The sequence below is a fragment of the Acinonyx jubatus genome, chromosome A2 (assembly GCF_027475565.1).
Source record: "Acinonyx jubatus isolate Ajub_Pintada_27869175 chromosome A2, VMU_Ajub_asm_v1.0, whole genome shotgun sequence".
Lineage (NCBI taxonomy): Eukaryota > Metazoa > Chordata > Mammalia > Carnivora > Felidae > Acinonyx > Acinonyx jubatus.
This window is the reverse complement of record NC_069383.1, coordinates 47,063,000-47,080,029: the sequence shown is the minus strand read 5'-3', so window position 1 is coordinate 47,080,029 and position 17,030 is coordinate 47,063,000. Positions and strand designations below refer to the sequence as shown.

The 17,030-nt window shown below is 39.7% G+C and overlaps 1 protein-coding gene across 4 annotated transcripts in view; it reads left to right on the top strand.

Annotated features, from left to right (window-relative positions):
• The window catches only part of PLEKHA8 (pleckstrin homology domain containing A8), a 91,202-nt gene that overhangs the window by 31,601 nt on the left and 42,571 nt on the right, over window positions 1-17,030 (top strand). For 3 of the 4 annotated variants that reach the window (XM_053218267.1, XM_027075190.2, XM_053218265.1), the window contains exons 7-12: window positions 410-564; window positions 2,450-2,609; window positions 3,001-3,086; window positions 7,247-7,305; window positions 8,131-8,261; window positions 8,893-8,963. In XM_053218267.1, coding sequence (XP_053074242.1) covers window positions 410-564; window positions 2,450-2,609; window positions 3,001-3,086; window positions 7,247-7,305; window positions 8,131-8,261; window positions 8,893-8,963 — 662 coding nt within the window. Of the gene's footprint in view, window positions 1-409; window positions 565-2,449; window positions 2,610-3,000; window positions 3,087-7,246; window positions 7,306-8,130; window positions 8,262-8,892; window positions 8,964-10,080; window positions 12,423-17,030 lie in introns of those variants that run through there. The other variant, XM_053218266.1, reaches the window with a different exon arrangement.

The window sequence follows — 17,030 nt, the reverse complement described above, 5'->3', positions numbered from 1 at the left end:
TTGGAGGTAGGAGGCTAAAACATTTGGCCGATTTAACAATAGTGGTTTCTTTTTTTTTTTTTTTTTTTTAACGTTTATTTTATTTTTGAGACAGGGAGAGACAGCATGAACGGGGGAGGGTCAGAGAGAGAGGGAGACACAGAGTCTGAAACAGTTTCCAGGCTCTGAGCTGTCAGCGCAGAGCCTAACGCGGGGCTCGAACTCACGGACCTCGAGATCATGACCTGAGCCGAAGTCGGATGCTTAACCGACTGAGCCACCCGGGCGCCCCAACAATAGTGGTTTCTAATCACTGTTAAAAGTAGTTGGTGCTTGTGAACCCTTCCTCTCTTTCAAGATCTACCTGTACAGTCTATTTAAGACCAAGTAATTGGACTTTTTGCCTTTTTTCCTTATAAAAAAATTTCAGGCAAATGGAGTTAAACAATTGTGAAAATGGATCTTTACATATGGAAATCAATGATGATGAAGAAATCCTAATGAAAAATAAGAGCTTATATTTGAAACCTGCAGAGATAGATTGCAGCATATCAAGTGAAGAAAATACAGACGATAATATAACAGGTAAAAATGAAAGTGAAGTCTGAAGCAAACCATTGAACAGTAGGATCTTGGGAGTTTGATTCTTTATCCATGATGTGACACTTGAGGCATTGGCCTCAAGACAATGTGCTAGGAGTGCCTAAGGCAGCCATTAGCTGGATAACATAGGTCACTCCACAGCGTTGTGCCCGCCCATCTGACCCAGTGTTGAGAAGGCAGAATGAAGAGAATTGACCTATTCACTGTTCTGTGATGTTCGTGGGCTGCAGCGAGCAGCAGTGGGCAGCAGCTGTCTGTGCTGACTTTTTAGAGAATATGAGGATTTCACTGGCCCTCTGCTCTAAGTCTCAAGATCCTTTGAACTTAAACTATGATGTCAGACTTAACAGACTATAAAGTTATGGCAGTTCAGGTTGCTGTCCTCCTGGTTTCTGGTAAGGCCTGCGGATATCACCGTTCACCAACCATCAGCAGGTTTTCACCCAGCCTTCTCTGTGTCCCTCAAGCCAGAGTCCTACACTTCAGGTCAGAGCTTGTAGTGATGCCGCCCTTTCAAATTTGCTAATTGCCTTGGCTCTAACCACTAAAACCAACTTCAGATCAGTCCAAGACAACTGTATTAGAGCTTTTAATTGTGTTGTAAGTGTTTAATAATTATTTTGGAAATAAAATTTTAAATAAGTTTCTTGCTCATCTCCCCGGAAATAACAAAGACCCTGTTTTTTTCCAGATGAGCTGGGGTCAAAGAAGGAGGGTTTTCATAGCTAATAATCTGAGGCAAGCAATCCACATAGTGCTGATGTCTTATCCCTTGACTAAATAATAAAGACAGGGGAATTTCTGCGGAAACAGTACTGTAATTTATTTGACCCAATAATTTTACTTCTAGGAATTTGTCTTCAGGGATAGTCAAGTTTAAGGACAAATATCTGTGGACGGGGATGTTCTTTATGACATTACAGTGATTTTCATTATTCATGGTAGTTATAAAGTCACTGTAGACACTGAGTTAGTAAATACTGAACCGTTGCTCTTAGGGGAAATACAAAGTTAGTTTCCTGCAAACCCCTATTCACATTTTGGTCGTCGACGGATCAATGTGTATAACTTTGTTTTATGTGTGTTTCTGGTTAAAGACATCTTACTGAATATGTATTGTTAATTCATTAACATTGAACCCATGGTCAGCAGTACTATAATGGCAGTGCTTCATTCGTGCCTGAATGGAGCTCACCTAACACATGTATTTTCTCCATAAGGCCCGTCACAGCCTTCTTACACGTCAGAGCACGAGACAGCACTGCACTTGGGGGCACTTGGAAACAACAAAATCAATAACAGAACGCACAAAGCGTGACCCTGTATAAACACACGCGTATGGTGTGAGAACTGAAGCAGGAAGGCAGTTTGTCACCTTGGTTGACCTCAGCTGGGAACGTGTATATCAGGCAACTCAAATGTTTCACCACTGTACACATGTCTACAAATGACTGCAAAAGTGCCACAAGCATTGGTTTTAGGATCACAGATAAACTTTATCAAGAATACAAATTTGCAAATACAGAATACACTAATAGTGAGGATCGACAGTATTTATAAACACTGAAATTTTAAAAACCACGTGCCATCCACGTGAGCTTGATGCAATATTATATGGTCATTAGAATGGTATTTTAAAAAGTATTGAATGATAATGAAAATATTCATGATAAAATGTTGAGTGAAAACAGTTTACAAATCTACATGTATTTAAACCCAAATTCGTGCATGTGTGTTGTGTGTGTATGTGTGTCTGTGTAGTATTTCACTGATTTTTATTTCTGTATATTACTCCGTGTTTTAGAAATATTCAACACTGAATGTGTGTTAAATTTTATAATAAATAATAAGTATCTCCTGTTCACAGTCCAAGGTGAGATCGTGAAGGAAGAAGGAGAGGACAACCTGGGAAATCATGACAGCAGCTTGGCACAGCCTGGATCAGACTCCTCAAGTAGCTCTCCAGAATCCCACTGGGAAGAAGGCCAAGAAGTTATCCCGACTTTCTTTAGTACCATGAATACCAGGTATCGTGTACTTTCTAAAGTCACTGACAGTTGGACACCAGCTTCCCTTCTGGAAGTCAATCCTGGTGCTCCTTTCAGATGATGGCGTACTATCACAGAATAGAGGAGATGCTATACCACGTGTGTGCTTTTCTGTTTACCTGTCTGAAGCAGCAGATGAGAAGGAATTGAATTGAGACTATACTCTGAACAAATTTTAGCTTGCTTTCATAGACTGTCTTTGGAAAATGATTTTATTGCACCATTTTATAATAGAAAAGCAATCACTGAAATCAAGCCAAATGACTTGCCCTATAGAGGGGCAGCTGTTTTCATGGCTACCTCTGAATTGCAGAGAGTGCTAATATTGTATTTTCAATCTTTCCTCCTCTATATCACTCTGTATCATTAGCTTTAGTGACATTGAACTTCTGGAAGACAGTGGCATTCCCACAGAAGCATTCTTGGCATCATGTTATGCTGTGGTTCCAGTATTAGGTAAGGTTACTGCATTTGTCTTGAATTCATTAGCCTCTGGAATCTGTCTCACTGCTGTTGTTTTGCAGAAGTCTCCTGAACTGTATGTACAATGAAGTGACCCTCCTTAGCTATTTCTGCATGTCACCAGCCACGTACGTTGAAACTGTGTGACCTTAAGCATTATTCCACGTTTCCGTTTTATTCCTGCTTGTGATTAAACGTTGACCACAAAGCAGTATAAGGAAAAATAGGAATTTTGTATTCCAGAAATCATACTTAAAAGCAAGCAAGAGTGGAAGTAGTAGAGGAACAGACCTTCAAATCCATTGGTATAATGAAAAAAATTTTACCAGTTAAAACATTTTTTTCAAAGGCTTAAAAATTGTATATAAATTTAACTCCAAATTACATTTACTTTTTATATAGAGTCAGTAGAACCAGGAATCACTAACATGTTGAAATTTGCTTCATGACCTATTTAGCTGTGCATCTTTTTTAATTCACATTTTTAAATTTTGTGTATCTTTTTTGAAATTGAGATGTAACTTACATAGAACTTAAGTGTTATGATTCAGTGATTTTTGACAAACACACCTACCCCTATGTAATCCATATCCCTGTCAAGACTAGAATGTCTTCAGCACCCCAAGGCGACCATTTTATTGATTTCTGTCACCATAGATTAGTTTTGCTAATCTTTCCTAAGATCTCATGTAAGGGGAATCATTATCTACTCTTTTGGATCTGTTTTTTTCTCTCAGTATAATGTTTTCATCCTTATTGTTACATGTATCAGTAGTTCATTCCCTTTTATTGCTGAATTGTATTCTATTAAATGAACATACCACAATTTGTTTATTTATTCTTCTATTGATGCACATTTGCGTAGTTTCTTGTTTGGAGCTATTATAAATTATATCACTCTGAATATTGTGTCTGTGAACATATTTTTTCATATCTTGAGTAAATACCCAGGAGTAGAATTGCTGATTCATTGGATTCATCTGGTTAACTTTATAAAAAGTGACTGCACAATTATACACTTCAAGCAGCAATGTAGGAGTATTCTGGTTGCTTCACATCTTCACAAACACTTGGTGGTATTGGAGTTTTTGGTTCTGGCTATTCCTGTGAGTGTTTAGGTATCCTTGTGGCTTTAATTTGTGTTGGGGAGGAAGAAGTTTATGCCCTTAACGTTCTTCTAGCTGGCCGAAGAATCAGATTGGCATGAGACAGAATAACAGGAGAAAATCAAATGTAATTCCATACATACAGAAAATCCACACAGACATGAAATTTCAAAGACAAGACAACATGAGACGTATATGACATCCTGACCTAAGGAAAGGGGCAGGGGTCTGGGGACAGGATACAAAACAGAGGAAGATCATTAGTAGGAAGGTGAAAGGAGATGGTTGGAAAACCAAGGCTGCGCTGTTATGCAGATAAGTTTCTTAAGTAAAGAGGAATCTGCTAATTGCTCTCTTCCTGGAACAGGCTTTCCTTTCCAATGTAAATTTAGGCAATCAAGGGGAAGGTAAAGAATTTTTCCTGAATCTGCTGGGTTTTGATTGCTTTTCACTCAAAATAATCTTCATGTTCCAAGTGGTCCATCTTGGTGTGGCCTGCCCTTGACCCCTACACTTCCCTGATGACTAATGATGTTGAACATTTTCTAATATAATTTATTGGCCTTTGCTATCTCCTTCGTTGTAAAGTCTTTTCCAATCTTTAATCCATTTTTAAAAGTTGGTTAATGTTCAGGGCTCCTGGGTGGCTCAGTCGGTTAAGTGTCTGACTTCGGCTCAGGTTATGAACTCACGGTCTGTGAGTTCCAGCCTCACATCGGGTTGTGTGCTGAAAGCTCAGAGCCTGGAGCTTGCTTTGGATTCTGTGTCTCCCTTTCTCTCTGCCCCTCCCCTGCTCACGCTCTGTCTCTTTCTGTCTCAAAAATAAGTAAACGTTAAAAAAAAAAAATTTAAGTTGGCTAATGTTCTTCCTACTGAATTGTAAGGATTCATTATATATTCTCAAAAACATGTCATTGTAGACATGTATTATGAGTGTTTCCCTCCAGATTGTGGCTTGCCTATTTCTTTTCTTAAGGTCTTTAAAGAGCAGCTTCTAACATTCATGAAATCCAATGTATCTGTTTTCTTTTTATAGTGCTTTTGGTGTCTTAAGAAATCTTTGTTTATGGGGCACCTAGGTGGCTCAGTCGATAAAGTGTCTGACTTTGGTTCAGGTCATGATCTCACGGTTTGTGAGTTTGAGTCCCACATTGGGCTCTGTACTGACAGCTCAGAGCCTGGAGCCTGCTTCGGATTTTGTGTCTCCCTCTCTGTCTGCTCCTTCCCTGCTCATGCTCTCTCTCTCTTTCTCTCTCAAAGATAAATAAACATTAAAATTTTTTTAAAAAAAGAAAGAAATCTTTGTTCACATCCAAGGTCATGAAGATATTCCCTTGAGTTTTTTTATACCTTTTAGTTTTGATTTTATATTTACATTTATACATCTTGGACTTAGTTTTTCTATGCTGTGAGGTAAGGGTTGAGAGTCTTTTTTTTTTTCCCTTTGTGATATCTGGCTGTTCAAAAACCATTTCTTGAAAAAACATTATTTTCTCTTTTATATTATTTTGGCCACTTTGTTGAAAATCAGTGAACCTTTTAGGTGTGGGTCTGTTTCTGTACTGTCTTCTGTTCCAGTGATCTGTTTATTTTTTCTTATGCTAATACTTATATTGTCTTAATTACTGTGCCTTTATATTAAAGCTTGAAATCAGATAATGTAAGTCTTCCAATTTTATTATTCTTTTTCAAGATTGTTTTGGCAATTCTAGGTCCTTTGCATGTCCATATAAATTTTAACTTTTCAATTTCTATTGAAAAGGATTTTGATTAAGATCATATTGAATCTGTAAACCAATTAGGAGGAAATTTACTTAAACAACTTTGAGTCTTCTAATCTGGAAGCATGCTATTTCTCTCCATTTACTTAAGTCTTTATTTTCACAATGTTTTGTATAGTTTTTAGTGTAGGTGCCTTATACATTTTTGTTAAGAATAAATTTTAGAATTTTATGATTTTTGATGCCATTGTAAAAAGTATTTCATCTTCCAGTTGTTGATTGACAGCATACAGATACAGTTGACTTTTGTGTATTTTATAATATTTTATAATCATGAGTGAGTTAATTTTATAGAATACATCTTCAGTGTTTATTGAAGTTGTATCTTTTTTTCCTGTACTTTTGTTAATAATAGTGAATTACATTGTTTGGATGAATTTAAGTCTACTGTCTTGCTATTTCTATCATCTTGCTGTTTATTTTCTATTTGTTCTATCTGTTCCTTGTTTCTTTTTGTTCCCTTCTTAAATTCTAGCCAATCAATTAATGTTTTATTATTCTGTTTTATTTCCTATTTTAGCTTTTTAGCTACCTATCTTTGTCCCTGCCTCTTGCCTTTTTCTTTCTTCCTTTCTTTCCTTCTTTTTTTTTTTTCTTGGATCAATCAGGTGCTTTTTAGAATTCCATTATTTTTTCTCTTCTGGCTTTTTACCTCTACCCTTCGTTATTTTTTTAGCTGCTCCCGTCCCACAGAAATATTCGAACCATATACATGATTTTAAGTTTTCTGGCAAACACCTGAAAATAGTAAAACAAAACAAGTGAACTAATTTTTTAAACTAATTTTAATATATTTTATATAATTTAGTATATCCAAAATATTAACTTGTAATCAATATAAAGAAATGGCTAATGAGATATTTTGCCTTCTTTTTTTGATACTGAGTCTTTGAAATCTAGTATGTTATACTTCTAGTACATTTCAAGTTGGAATAGCTACATTGCAAGTGATAGGTGGCCACATATTTAGTGGCTGCCATATTGGACAATGCAGTCGTAAAGATTACAATACGCACTGTGAACGTATAAGATTATCCTCACTTGACACTTACTTAGGACCTTATTATAGTTACCCCGGAATGGTGTGTAATGGAAAAAAGTGATGATAGTATCCTAGAAGCCTTTGAAACTTATGTTTGGAAAATGATTTAAAAGCAAAACAAAAAAAAATTGGGGGGAAAAAACATGCTAAATTTTGTCACTGTAAAAAATACTTTCCACTTGAAATCGTTGCTTTTTTAAAGATGTTTTCAATCTTTTCTTCTAGACAAACTTGGCCCTACAGTGTTTGCTCCTGTTAAAATGGATCTTGTTGGAAATATTAAGGTGAGTGTACAAGCTTGTCTCTACAGAGACCATATCATATATTTGGAGGGAGTAGTGCATGAAATCTCATTCAGAAACACATGATTGTTGACCTTATACTCAAGATGAAAAGTACAGGCCAGCTGTGAGAAAGGTTCTGAGGCAGAAAAAAAAAATACTTTAGAAACAGTACTTTTAAAACCTTGAGACTATTTAATTCTAGCTTAAGCCTCATGAGAATTCTCAAACAAAGGAGTGCCTGGGTGGCTCAGTGGGTTGAGCATATGACTCTTGATTTCAATTCAGGTCATGGGATCAAGCCCCGCATCAGGCTCTGCACTGGGCATGGAGCCTGCTTAATTTTACTCTCTCTCTCTCAGGGTGCCTGGGTGCTCAGTCGGTTAAGCGTCTTACCTTGGTTTTGGCTCAGGTCATGATCTCACGGTTCGTGGGTTAGACCCCACATTAGACTCTGCACTGACAGTGGAACCTGCTCGAGGTTCTCTGTCTCCCTCTCTCTCTGCCCGTCTCCTGTTTGTTGTCTGTCTCTCTCAAAATAAATAAATATTTTTTTAAAAAGGATTCTTTCTCTCTCTCCCTCTACCCCTCTCCCCTGCTCTCACTTTTTCTCTCTCTCAAATAAAAAAAAAATTTTTTTAATAAAAGAAACAGAATTCTCAACTAAAACGTATTACCTTGAGAACATAAGGAAAAAGGTAATAGAGGCTTAATTTGTTTTGATTTCTTAGAGGCCTGCTTGACAAGTTTATGCATCTCCATGTTATACTGATTTACTTGATAGCTTTAGCATTTTTAACTTAGATTGTTTCCCTGCTTTTCCTGCAGAAAGTAAATCAGAAGTATATAACCAACAAGGAAGAGTTCACCACCCTCCAGAAGATAGTGCTGCATGAAGTGGAGGCAGACGTAGCCCAGGTTAGGAACTCAGCTACAGAAGCCCTGTTGTGGCTGAAGAGGTGAGGCAGCTGGGATGGGGCAGCAGTTGAAATCCAGCTCAGTTGAGATGCTACCAGCAAAAAAAGTGCCCTGCAAAGACTGCTTCTGAGTGGGGGATCTAACCCAGTAGCCTTCTCTAGAAGGCCTGATGAAGAGAACACCAGCTCTTTTTTGTCCTTCCCTTCTAATGATGATAAACATTGTTAATATTAACAGTATATGTAAGATAGGAATCTTAAAGGGTGATAGACTTGATTGGTTCTCTTTAAGTCAGTGGGCCACAAACTTTGGCAGCATCCAAGTCACCTGGAGGGCTTTCTTCAAAATGCGGATTGCTCCAGTCCAAACTCAGACTTTCTGACTCATTAAGCCTAGAAATGGGGGCCCAGAACTAGCATTTGCAACAAGTTCCTAGGCGGTACTGAAGCCACTGGTCCTGGGACTACATTTTGGAAACCACTGTTTACGTATGTCAGATGAGAAGGGTCTAGAACAAACTAAAGGGAAATGACAGGGAAGAAAGGACTGCTATGTAACTTGACCTCTGTTGCTGTGTCCAAGATATTGAAGAAGCTGGTATCTGCCATTTCTTTATACTCATTCAACATAGTGGACGTTGAAAATAATATTTCTTCCTCTCTTTTGTTTTAGAGGTCTCAAATTTTTGAAAGGATTTTTGACAGAAGTGAAAAATGGAGAAAAGGATATCCAGACAGCCTTGAGTAAGTGTCCTTTACATTTTGATTGATCCACTGAATAGGATATGGAATGGAGACCCCTAGAGGAGGAGACTGGGAATAGGGGAAATTTCTGCTTTTCCAGATTTCATTTGGTTTCTTTTCTATTTCATTGTTATTATTGTCTGTTTCTTATATGCTCTGTTAAAAAAAAAAAAAAGAACCCATGAGATTGTGACCTGGTAATCTAGATCTGGCTTATTAAAAATCAGTATATCTTAAAGAAGAGCTGAATCAATGCAGAGCCATCTCTTAATAGGAAAGCGTAATATTTTCAAGAAGTGAGTTCCTCCTAATTTTCAAATACAGTGTAGTTCTATAAAATCAATATCCCCAGAGAAGCTAGTTTTGGAGACCATAACAGAGAGGGCTTGGGGAATTTGCCCTGGAGTGAAATGAAAGATGGGTGGTGGTCGTCGTCGTCATCATCATCATCATCATCATCATCATCATCATCATCTTATAGTCCTCAAATGCCTCGTGTTCGTAGTGGTAGACCTGAGACTAAGATGGTCAAAGGAGGCCAGCCTGTATCTCCAGCATCTTAATGCAGTGGCTGAATATTGTAGGCGCCTAGTAAACATTGGGTGGGTGGGTAGATAAGTGGTGGATCTATCAGATTAGTTTTGGAAAACACTAACGACTCGGAAGCATCCTTATAGGGTTCCTGACAGAGTGACTGAACTCTCTCAGCCTAAAGGAAGTTCTCCCAGCGCCGGCCTTGAGGTATGAGGGGTGGGGAGTGGGGATTGAAATTCCATCTTACTTTGAAGCGCTATATTATTTTGATGTAGAGGAGTATGTGGTCAAGTTCTAAGTAGCCATGATTATAAATAACGACATGAGTGTATTAGATGCTTCTGTTTGGGAAAGGGAGCCAGTATTCCCTGCAACATTTTGTCAGTGTCAGGAGTGAGCTCTTCCTTCTGTTCATCTTCCCTCTGGGCCATGAGTCCTGAGGGATTCTGCCCTCCATGTGATTTTCTGAGGCCTTCCTATCTAGAAACTTGCTAATGTGCCATGAAACAAAAAAAGCTGGGTTTTTTGTAACACTTTATGAAGAATTTAGACAACTTAATCCTCATATCAATCCATTTTACAGGTACCCCAAATTCTGAGAGATTAAAATACATGCTAAGGCCACAAAAGATCTGGAAGCAGAATCACTTTGGGCCCCCTGCCTCAAAAGTCTTCATTTCTCCCACAAAAGGTCTTCTCCACCAACCCTGGGCTACCTGCATTTTCTGGGCTTCTCATATATCCCTGAATTCTAGGACAGTCTGCGATATTCTCCCCTATGTGTCCTGATTTCAGTACTAAAAGTATATTCACCATAGCAATTCGTGCTCCCTAATCAGTATCCTCAAACTTTATGACTTTTGGAAAAATTAAGATCTTGGGCTCTCTGGATCCCACCACTTGATAGAACCACTTTGGGAATTTATTGACCTTCCTGTTTCTCGGTTTCCTCATCTATAAAATGGGGATGATGATACCATTTCCCTAAAAACGTTGTCGTAATGATTAAACAGGTTCATGCATATAAAAAGATTAGAAAAGTGGCACATAATAAACACTCAATAGAAAATGGCTTCTCTTGTTTATATTTTCATCATCATGACGTATGAAGTTGATAACCTGCCAGAAAATGGGGCTTATTTGTCCCAAATCAGAAATGAAAACTTTACAAAGCTCTGGTGCCAAACCGGAAATTTCTCTCTATGCGAACTTCCTAGCGTGGAAATTTCACACTTGTAGGTTCCTCCACTGCAGGAAATACAGAAGCTGTGGGATTCAGCAGTGTGCCTGGCGGGCTCCACCTGTCACATGATGCTGTTGCTGTGTTGCGGCTGTCTGTGTGAGGGGCGGGGGGAGTGCTAGCCTCCTTCAGCCCCCTCCTGGAGGCGGAAGAGAACTGCTTACAGGACACACAAGTGAAAACAGGGAAGCTTGGCCCCCTGGAGGTAGGGAGGAAGTCGAGGATATCCCCCTTTCTGCCGACCTCCGCCCCTGAATCCGCCCTTTTTCTCCCCTACTTTTTACTTGATTTGGAATCTGGGCCCTCCCAAAGAGAGGGCAACCTAGAAAGGGAAATGCTGCTTTAAAACCAAAGTCAGTTTTTCCTTCCCTCTCTTCCCCCTCAGCATGGTTTTCAATGGGAATGAAAGAGGGCTGTAAATTTGAGACTTTCCTTCTGATGTTCAAGATAGTTTCAGAAGTCTTCATGATTTAAATCATATTTTTGCTTGTAGGAATTCCCTAGTTTCCTGCTGCTGTTCAGTATGAAGAGAAAGCTCCTCTAAGCAACCCACTCTCCCCTCTAGATGCAGACGCAGCAAGCTCTGAGCAAACAAATAGTTTTATAACAAGGGTTCACACACTAGCTACTTTGAACCAACAGGCTCCTTGATGCGAATTTCTTCTGGGCTAACCGGGTCTCTTCTCATTTTGAAAGCATTACCTTTATAAGTAGAACTGATATCTTGTCTGAAATTTAGGAATATAGGTAAAAGAGAGGGTATATGCCTATATTTGTATAAGCAAATTAGCTTCCATGTTTTAAGTTCTAAAATTGAATGTGAATCATTGTAGTAACAGCTACTATTTACAGAGCACACAGTGTAGGAATGGCACCGGGTTCTTGATGAACATTTCATTTAATCTTCCAGATACTCCTTTTGTACAGTGAGTAAACTGAGGTCTAGAGATGAAAAGTACCTTCCCTAAGGTCTCCAATCTAGATCAGTGGTTCTCAAAGTGGTCCCAGGAGAGCATCTTCATCACCTGCAAACTTAGTAGAAATGCAGACTACCAGGCCCCACCCACACCTGCTGACAGCAACTCCAGGGACACGGGGCACTTAGCAAGTCCTTCGGGTGATTCTAATCCATGATAAAGTTTGGGACCCACTCATCTAGAGCTAGGACGTTGAAGGTACCTGTCACTAGGCTACATTTTGATTATTTGCGAATTTTGATTGCATCTGAATGATTAACCAATGAACTGAAATAAAAGTGCTGAAGTTAGTGCCATAGCACTAATCAGTTAATTTTGCCTCCTTTTCGTGATAGTTAGCTAGTTGTCCAATGACAGGAAAGTTTTCCTAATCTAGAAACAGCAAGATAGTAGGGATAAATTACGGATAAATCTTGACTAGTACTCCCAAATTTGAAAACACTGCTTAAGACAGGTTTTGAGGTAAATGTTCATAAAACTTATATGATCTCAGTGGTCTTAAAAATGGGGTGTGATACAGGGGCGTCTGGGTGGCTCAGTCAGTTGGGCGTCCGACTTAAGCTCAGGTCATGATCTCACAGCTTGTGAGTTTGAGCCCCGTGTCAGGCTCTGTGCTGACAGCTCAGAGCCTGGAGCCTGCTTCAGATTCTGTCTCCTTCTCTCTCTGTGCCCCCCCCCCCCCACCAACTTGTGCTCTGTCTGTCTGTCTCTCTCTCAAAAATAAACATTAAAAAAAAAATTAAAAAAAGAAAGAAGAAAGAAAGAAAGAAAGAAAGAAAGAAGAAAGAAAGAGAAAGAAAGGGAGAAAGAAAAAATAAATGGGGGTGGGGGTGATATACATAAAATCCTAAATGATGCATTGCAAGCCTTGACGTGTATTAACTCTCTGGAGAATGTAAGTATAGTCATTATATTGCTGAAGTTCTGTGGCCTAGACTGAGTATCCAGCATCTGGAGGCCTTAGGCCTTATACTGCCCCCTTTGGCATTTGAACCATTACTTGGATTTCCTGTCATAATGATCAGAGCGGATGGTCTCGTGTCAAGGGCTGCTCTTGAACCCATAGATGCCCTATGGCATTCTCTAGAATTCATTCTAAGGGAAGAGTTAGGTCCACAAGGCAGATGTGTTGAATGGTCCACCCTATAGCTGAACTCCTCCATTCGCAGATGCCACGTCAAAATGAGCTTTTGGAAAGCCTCCTTGTAAGTAGAAGGCAGAAAAGTTGCTCTGGCATTCCTGTACCATTATACTATGTTATATGCTCTGCACTGTCCCCTAAATGGGATAGCATATTGCCACATCCCTCACCCCAGGATGATTCCATCAATGTCAGGTAGACATTGACCCAGAATAAAAACTTTAGTAGGGTGCTCAGTTGTGTGTTTAATATGAAAGGCTTTTACAGGCAAGAAGAGCTGTGTGAGAGAGCTAAAGTCGGAACTCATGATCTGATATTTAGCACCAAATCATAACTTGACTAGTTATTCTGAAAATACCGTGAAATAGGAATCAAATCCTGCCCTCTCCCAAACTACTCACAGCCTGTGCCTTTCTTGAATGGCAGGCTTGGCTTACAATGCATGTTTTTGTCTTCATAATGCCTAGAGTTAACAAGGGGTAACTCTGGGGACTTGCTTCACTTCTGTTCATTGGTTATTATTTGACTTTCCTTCATACATTCATTTTGTCTGAGGCTTGGTTACTATAAAGAATTCAGTACTCTCCTAGTAGCTTAGTTTTTTGTTATTTTTTGTTTTATCATAAATATTTCAGACATTTTGCAAATATCTACCATTTGACCAAATATATAAAATAGTTCTATAGTGTACCCATGTATCCCTTGACCCCACTAGTCCTTATATTTTCCAGAGAAGATCTTCACCCTGAATTTGCTATTTATGGTCATATGCGTTTTTATAATTTTTCTGTACATTTATGTGTCTATAAATAGTATTGAGGATTGTACTGCAAGTGTTAAACTCATATACTGTACATTGTATACAAATTCATTCAGTATTATTTTTCAGATTTATTCACTTTCCAACCTCTCTTGGTTCCTGATTCTTACCAAGCACTGGCTAGCATGGTCCATTTGCAGAGCTAAGATGATTGTCATCTCTTAAACTCAGTGAATGATTGATTCCACCTTTCCCGGCTTTGCTTATATACTTTTTGCGATCTCTCTTAAAACTTAGATTTGCATTTCTCCTTTGTCTTCTTTACAACCCAAAGTAACTTGACAAATTCTTAACCAGTTACAGATTGACAGTAGAGAAACTGTCATACTCAGTTCCTGGACAGAACAGCGTGTACCAACAGTAAGGGAAAAGTTGTTCTCTCTCGCATGCTATAACAGGTTTAGGCAAAATCAATCACTAAATACCTCAGCAAATTTCTGGAGCACCTGGCTGGCTCAGTCAGTGGAGCATGCGACTCTTGATCTCAGAGTTCTAGGTTTGAACCCCACACTGGGTGTAGAGATTACTTAAAAATAAAATCTTTTATTATTTTTAAAAATATTTACTTTGAGAGAGAGAGCACAAGCAGGGGAGGGGCAGAGAATGAGAGGGAGACACAGAATCCGAAGCAGGCTCCAGGCTCTGAGCTGTCAGCACAGAGCCCGATACAGGGCTTGAACTCACAACCTTACCTGAGTCGAGGTTGAACTCTTAACCGACTGAGCCACCAGGCACCCCAAAAATAAAATCTTTTAGAAAAATAAAAATAAGTAAATGCCTCGGCAAGTTTCTGAGTTACCAGTAAAGAAATCGGATTTATTTCCATAAACAGAATAAGGTTCTGATTCTTGCTGGAAAAAGGACATTTTTTATTTTCATTATTTTGTTTCACAAAGAGTACACATTAGTTTTTTAGCAGAATGGTTTAATGTGACAAGAAGAATGCCCCAGTTCTCATTGCTTTTAGCTTTGTGATCTTGGGCAAATCACCATCTCTCCGGGTCTTCTGTTTCTTCTTTTGTAAAAGGAAAAGAATTGGGCAAGGTGATTGTCATGGCTTCCTACTCAGAAATTTTGACTCAGTCTCTGAGGAACTGACACATCTCAAAGATCTGGGAGAAGGGGATCATTTATGTCTCTCAGAGGCCAAAAATACTTCCAGGTTATAGAACATGCATTATGATAATGAATGGATATTACAGTGAAGATTAATGTGTTTCATTATCTAATCTTCTCTAGGTAACCAAAATAGGTCAGGCTTAGACTTCATTTTATTTTAATGTAGCCTCACGTGGCAGGGATATTTGCAGCCCTAGAAGTCAGCTAAGGACTTTGGCAAGACTTTTTTTTTCTTTTTTTTTTAACGAATTTTCTTTCATTTGTTGGTTTTAAATTGCAATAGTGTTCTTCCCGGACCTGGGAAGGGACCCAGCCCAGATTCTCTGGTTCCTTCTTCTCCTGTTAGACTAGCCGGCCCACATTTTACCCAGCGGCAGAGTTCTTCTCTGGCAAGGTGTGGGCACAGCGAGGCAACTGCCTCCAGAAGGGCTGGGCGGGAGGACACAGATCATGCTGCTGTGCACGAACACTCCCCCGTCCTGAGCCCAGACCGCCCACGTTACTGGGACTCATGGCACCCGTGTTTTCCTGCTGTCCTAAGGAATGTGGCACGAAGTCGAGTTTCTGGGCTTTTTTAAATGGTTGACTCAAGTAGCAAAGCGTAGGAAAGGTGTAAGCCCGTGAGGTTGGCGTAGCACTCACTGGATCCCAAGCCTTTGTAAACAGGCAGTTTGTCCAGCCAGGAGTGCTTTGGAGCCCGAGACTGAGGACCAAGACGGCTGTGTTTGCGGCCTAGCATAACGAAGTGTAAATCTCACCTTGTTACTTCCCTGACCACAATTCCAAATCAGAATGGTCACGACTGTTAGGAGAAAATAACACAGTCTGTATAGGAAAAAAGACTAAGAGAGTGAACCCCCCGGAATGCCCACCTGGTTATCTCTGGGAGGCATGATTATAGGTTTCTTTAGTTTCCTCCTTTGGGTGTTTTCCTTCTTTTCAACAATGAGCATGAGTTACTTGTGAAATTAGAAACAAGCAGTTAGGTGTTATATTTTTTTAGAAGCGCCACTGTGCCTCCAGTGGGAAATCCAGAATCCTTGGCACGGCATGTAAAGGCCCTCACCCTTCGGCCCCAGTGATCTTCAGCCCCAGCGAACTGCTCCCCTGTGCACAGTATGCCACCGTTCCTCACAGTTCCTTGGTGCTCCCTGCGGCCCCAGCCGCCACCCTTCTCTCTGCCCTCACCAGCTTTTGGGACTCCTTTGGAGAATTCCTTGTCTACATGCCCACAGGCTGGGTTCGTTTCTCTCTCTTCTCTGTGTTCCTACAGAAAGAACTGAACACAGATCTTTACTATAGCAGTTGGCAGTTTACATAATAACACTCTGTCAAATGTCTGGCTCTCATAAGTCCGGTAACTTCCTGAGGGCCGTGGACTGACTGATTTTAAATCACCTAAGGATTTCCCCTGCCTTGCCCAGTGGGCATTGGTAGACCCTCGTCCCATCGTGGACATCCACTGGCAGAGTTGAACATCGTTGAATTCCGTCTGTTTATTCATAATGGCATTTAATTCTTCACCTGGATTAAGATCACAAGAACTGAAGTGTTCCCAGTATCCTACCCCTGTGACTCACCTCAGGATGGAGCACCCGCGGACCTGTCCGCTGACTTGCCGGCCCGAATGGCTCCTTGGAAAGGATGGCTGGAAAGTTGGTTCTCTTCCTGATGTACCTCAGAGGCTGTGCCTGGTATTTTCTGCCCATCTGCACTGTACATTTAGTAGGCCAGCAACCCTTCCTTCACTAAAGCCTCATAGACCATCTGCAATGTCCCTGATACCATCTGTCCCCTTAGGGAATCAGATTTTAAGAGTGGCTGAGATTGAAGACTTGTATCTGTGAGCATGCCCTAAGTCTATTCAGACTGTTCCCCGAAAAAAACCCAAAATTAATCTTCCATTCTCCTGTAGACTGCTCACAAGAGTCTTCTTCATACTTGAATTTAGTAATTCTTTATCATTTTTGCTTTAGCTTTACCAGCCGGGGTGCTGGCATTTCCACCTGTTCCTAAAACTTCAGATAACCAGAGAAATCTATCAGATTTCAAATGTACAGTCTTTTATGTCAAATATAAATTGTACTTTATGCAAACTTGAATTATATAAAATTGATAGTAATATATGCTACAAGTATTCAGAAAGGCTCATGCAAGTTTTAAAAATAAAAGTTGACACGAATTACATAATTTCAAAGCTAGAAGGCTTGAGCAAGTTGTAAGATGCATTTAAGCT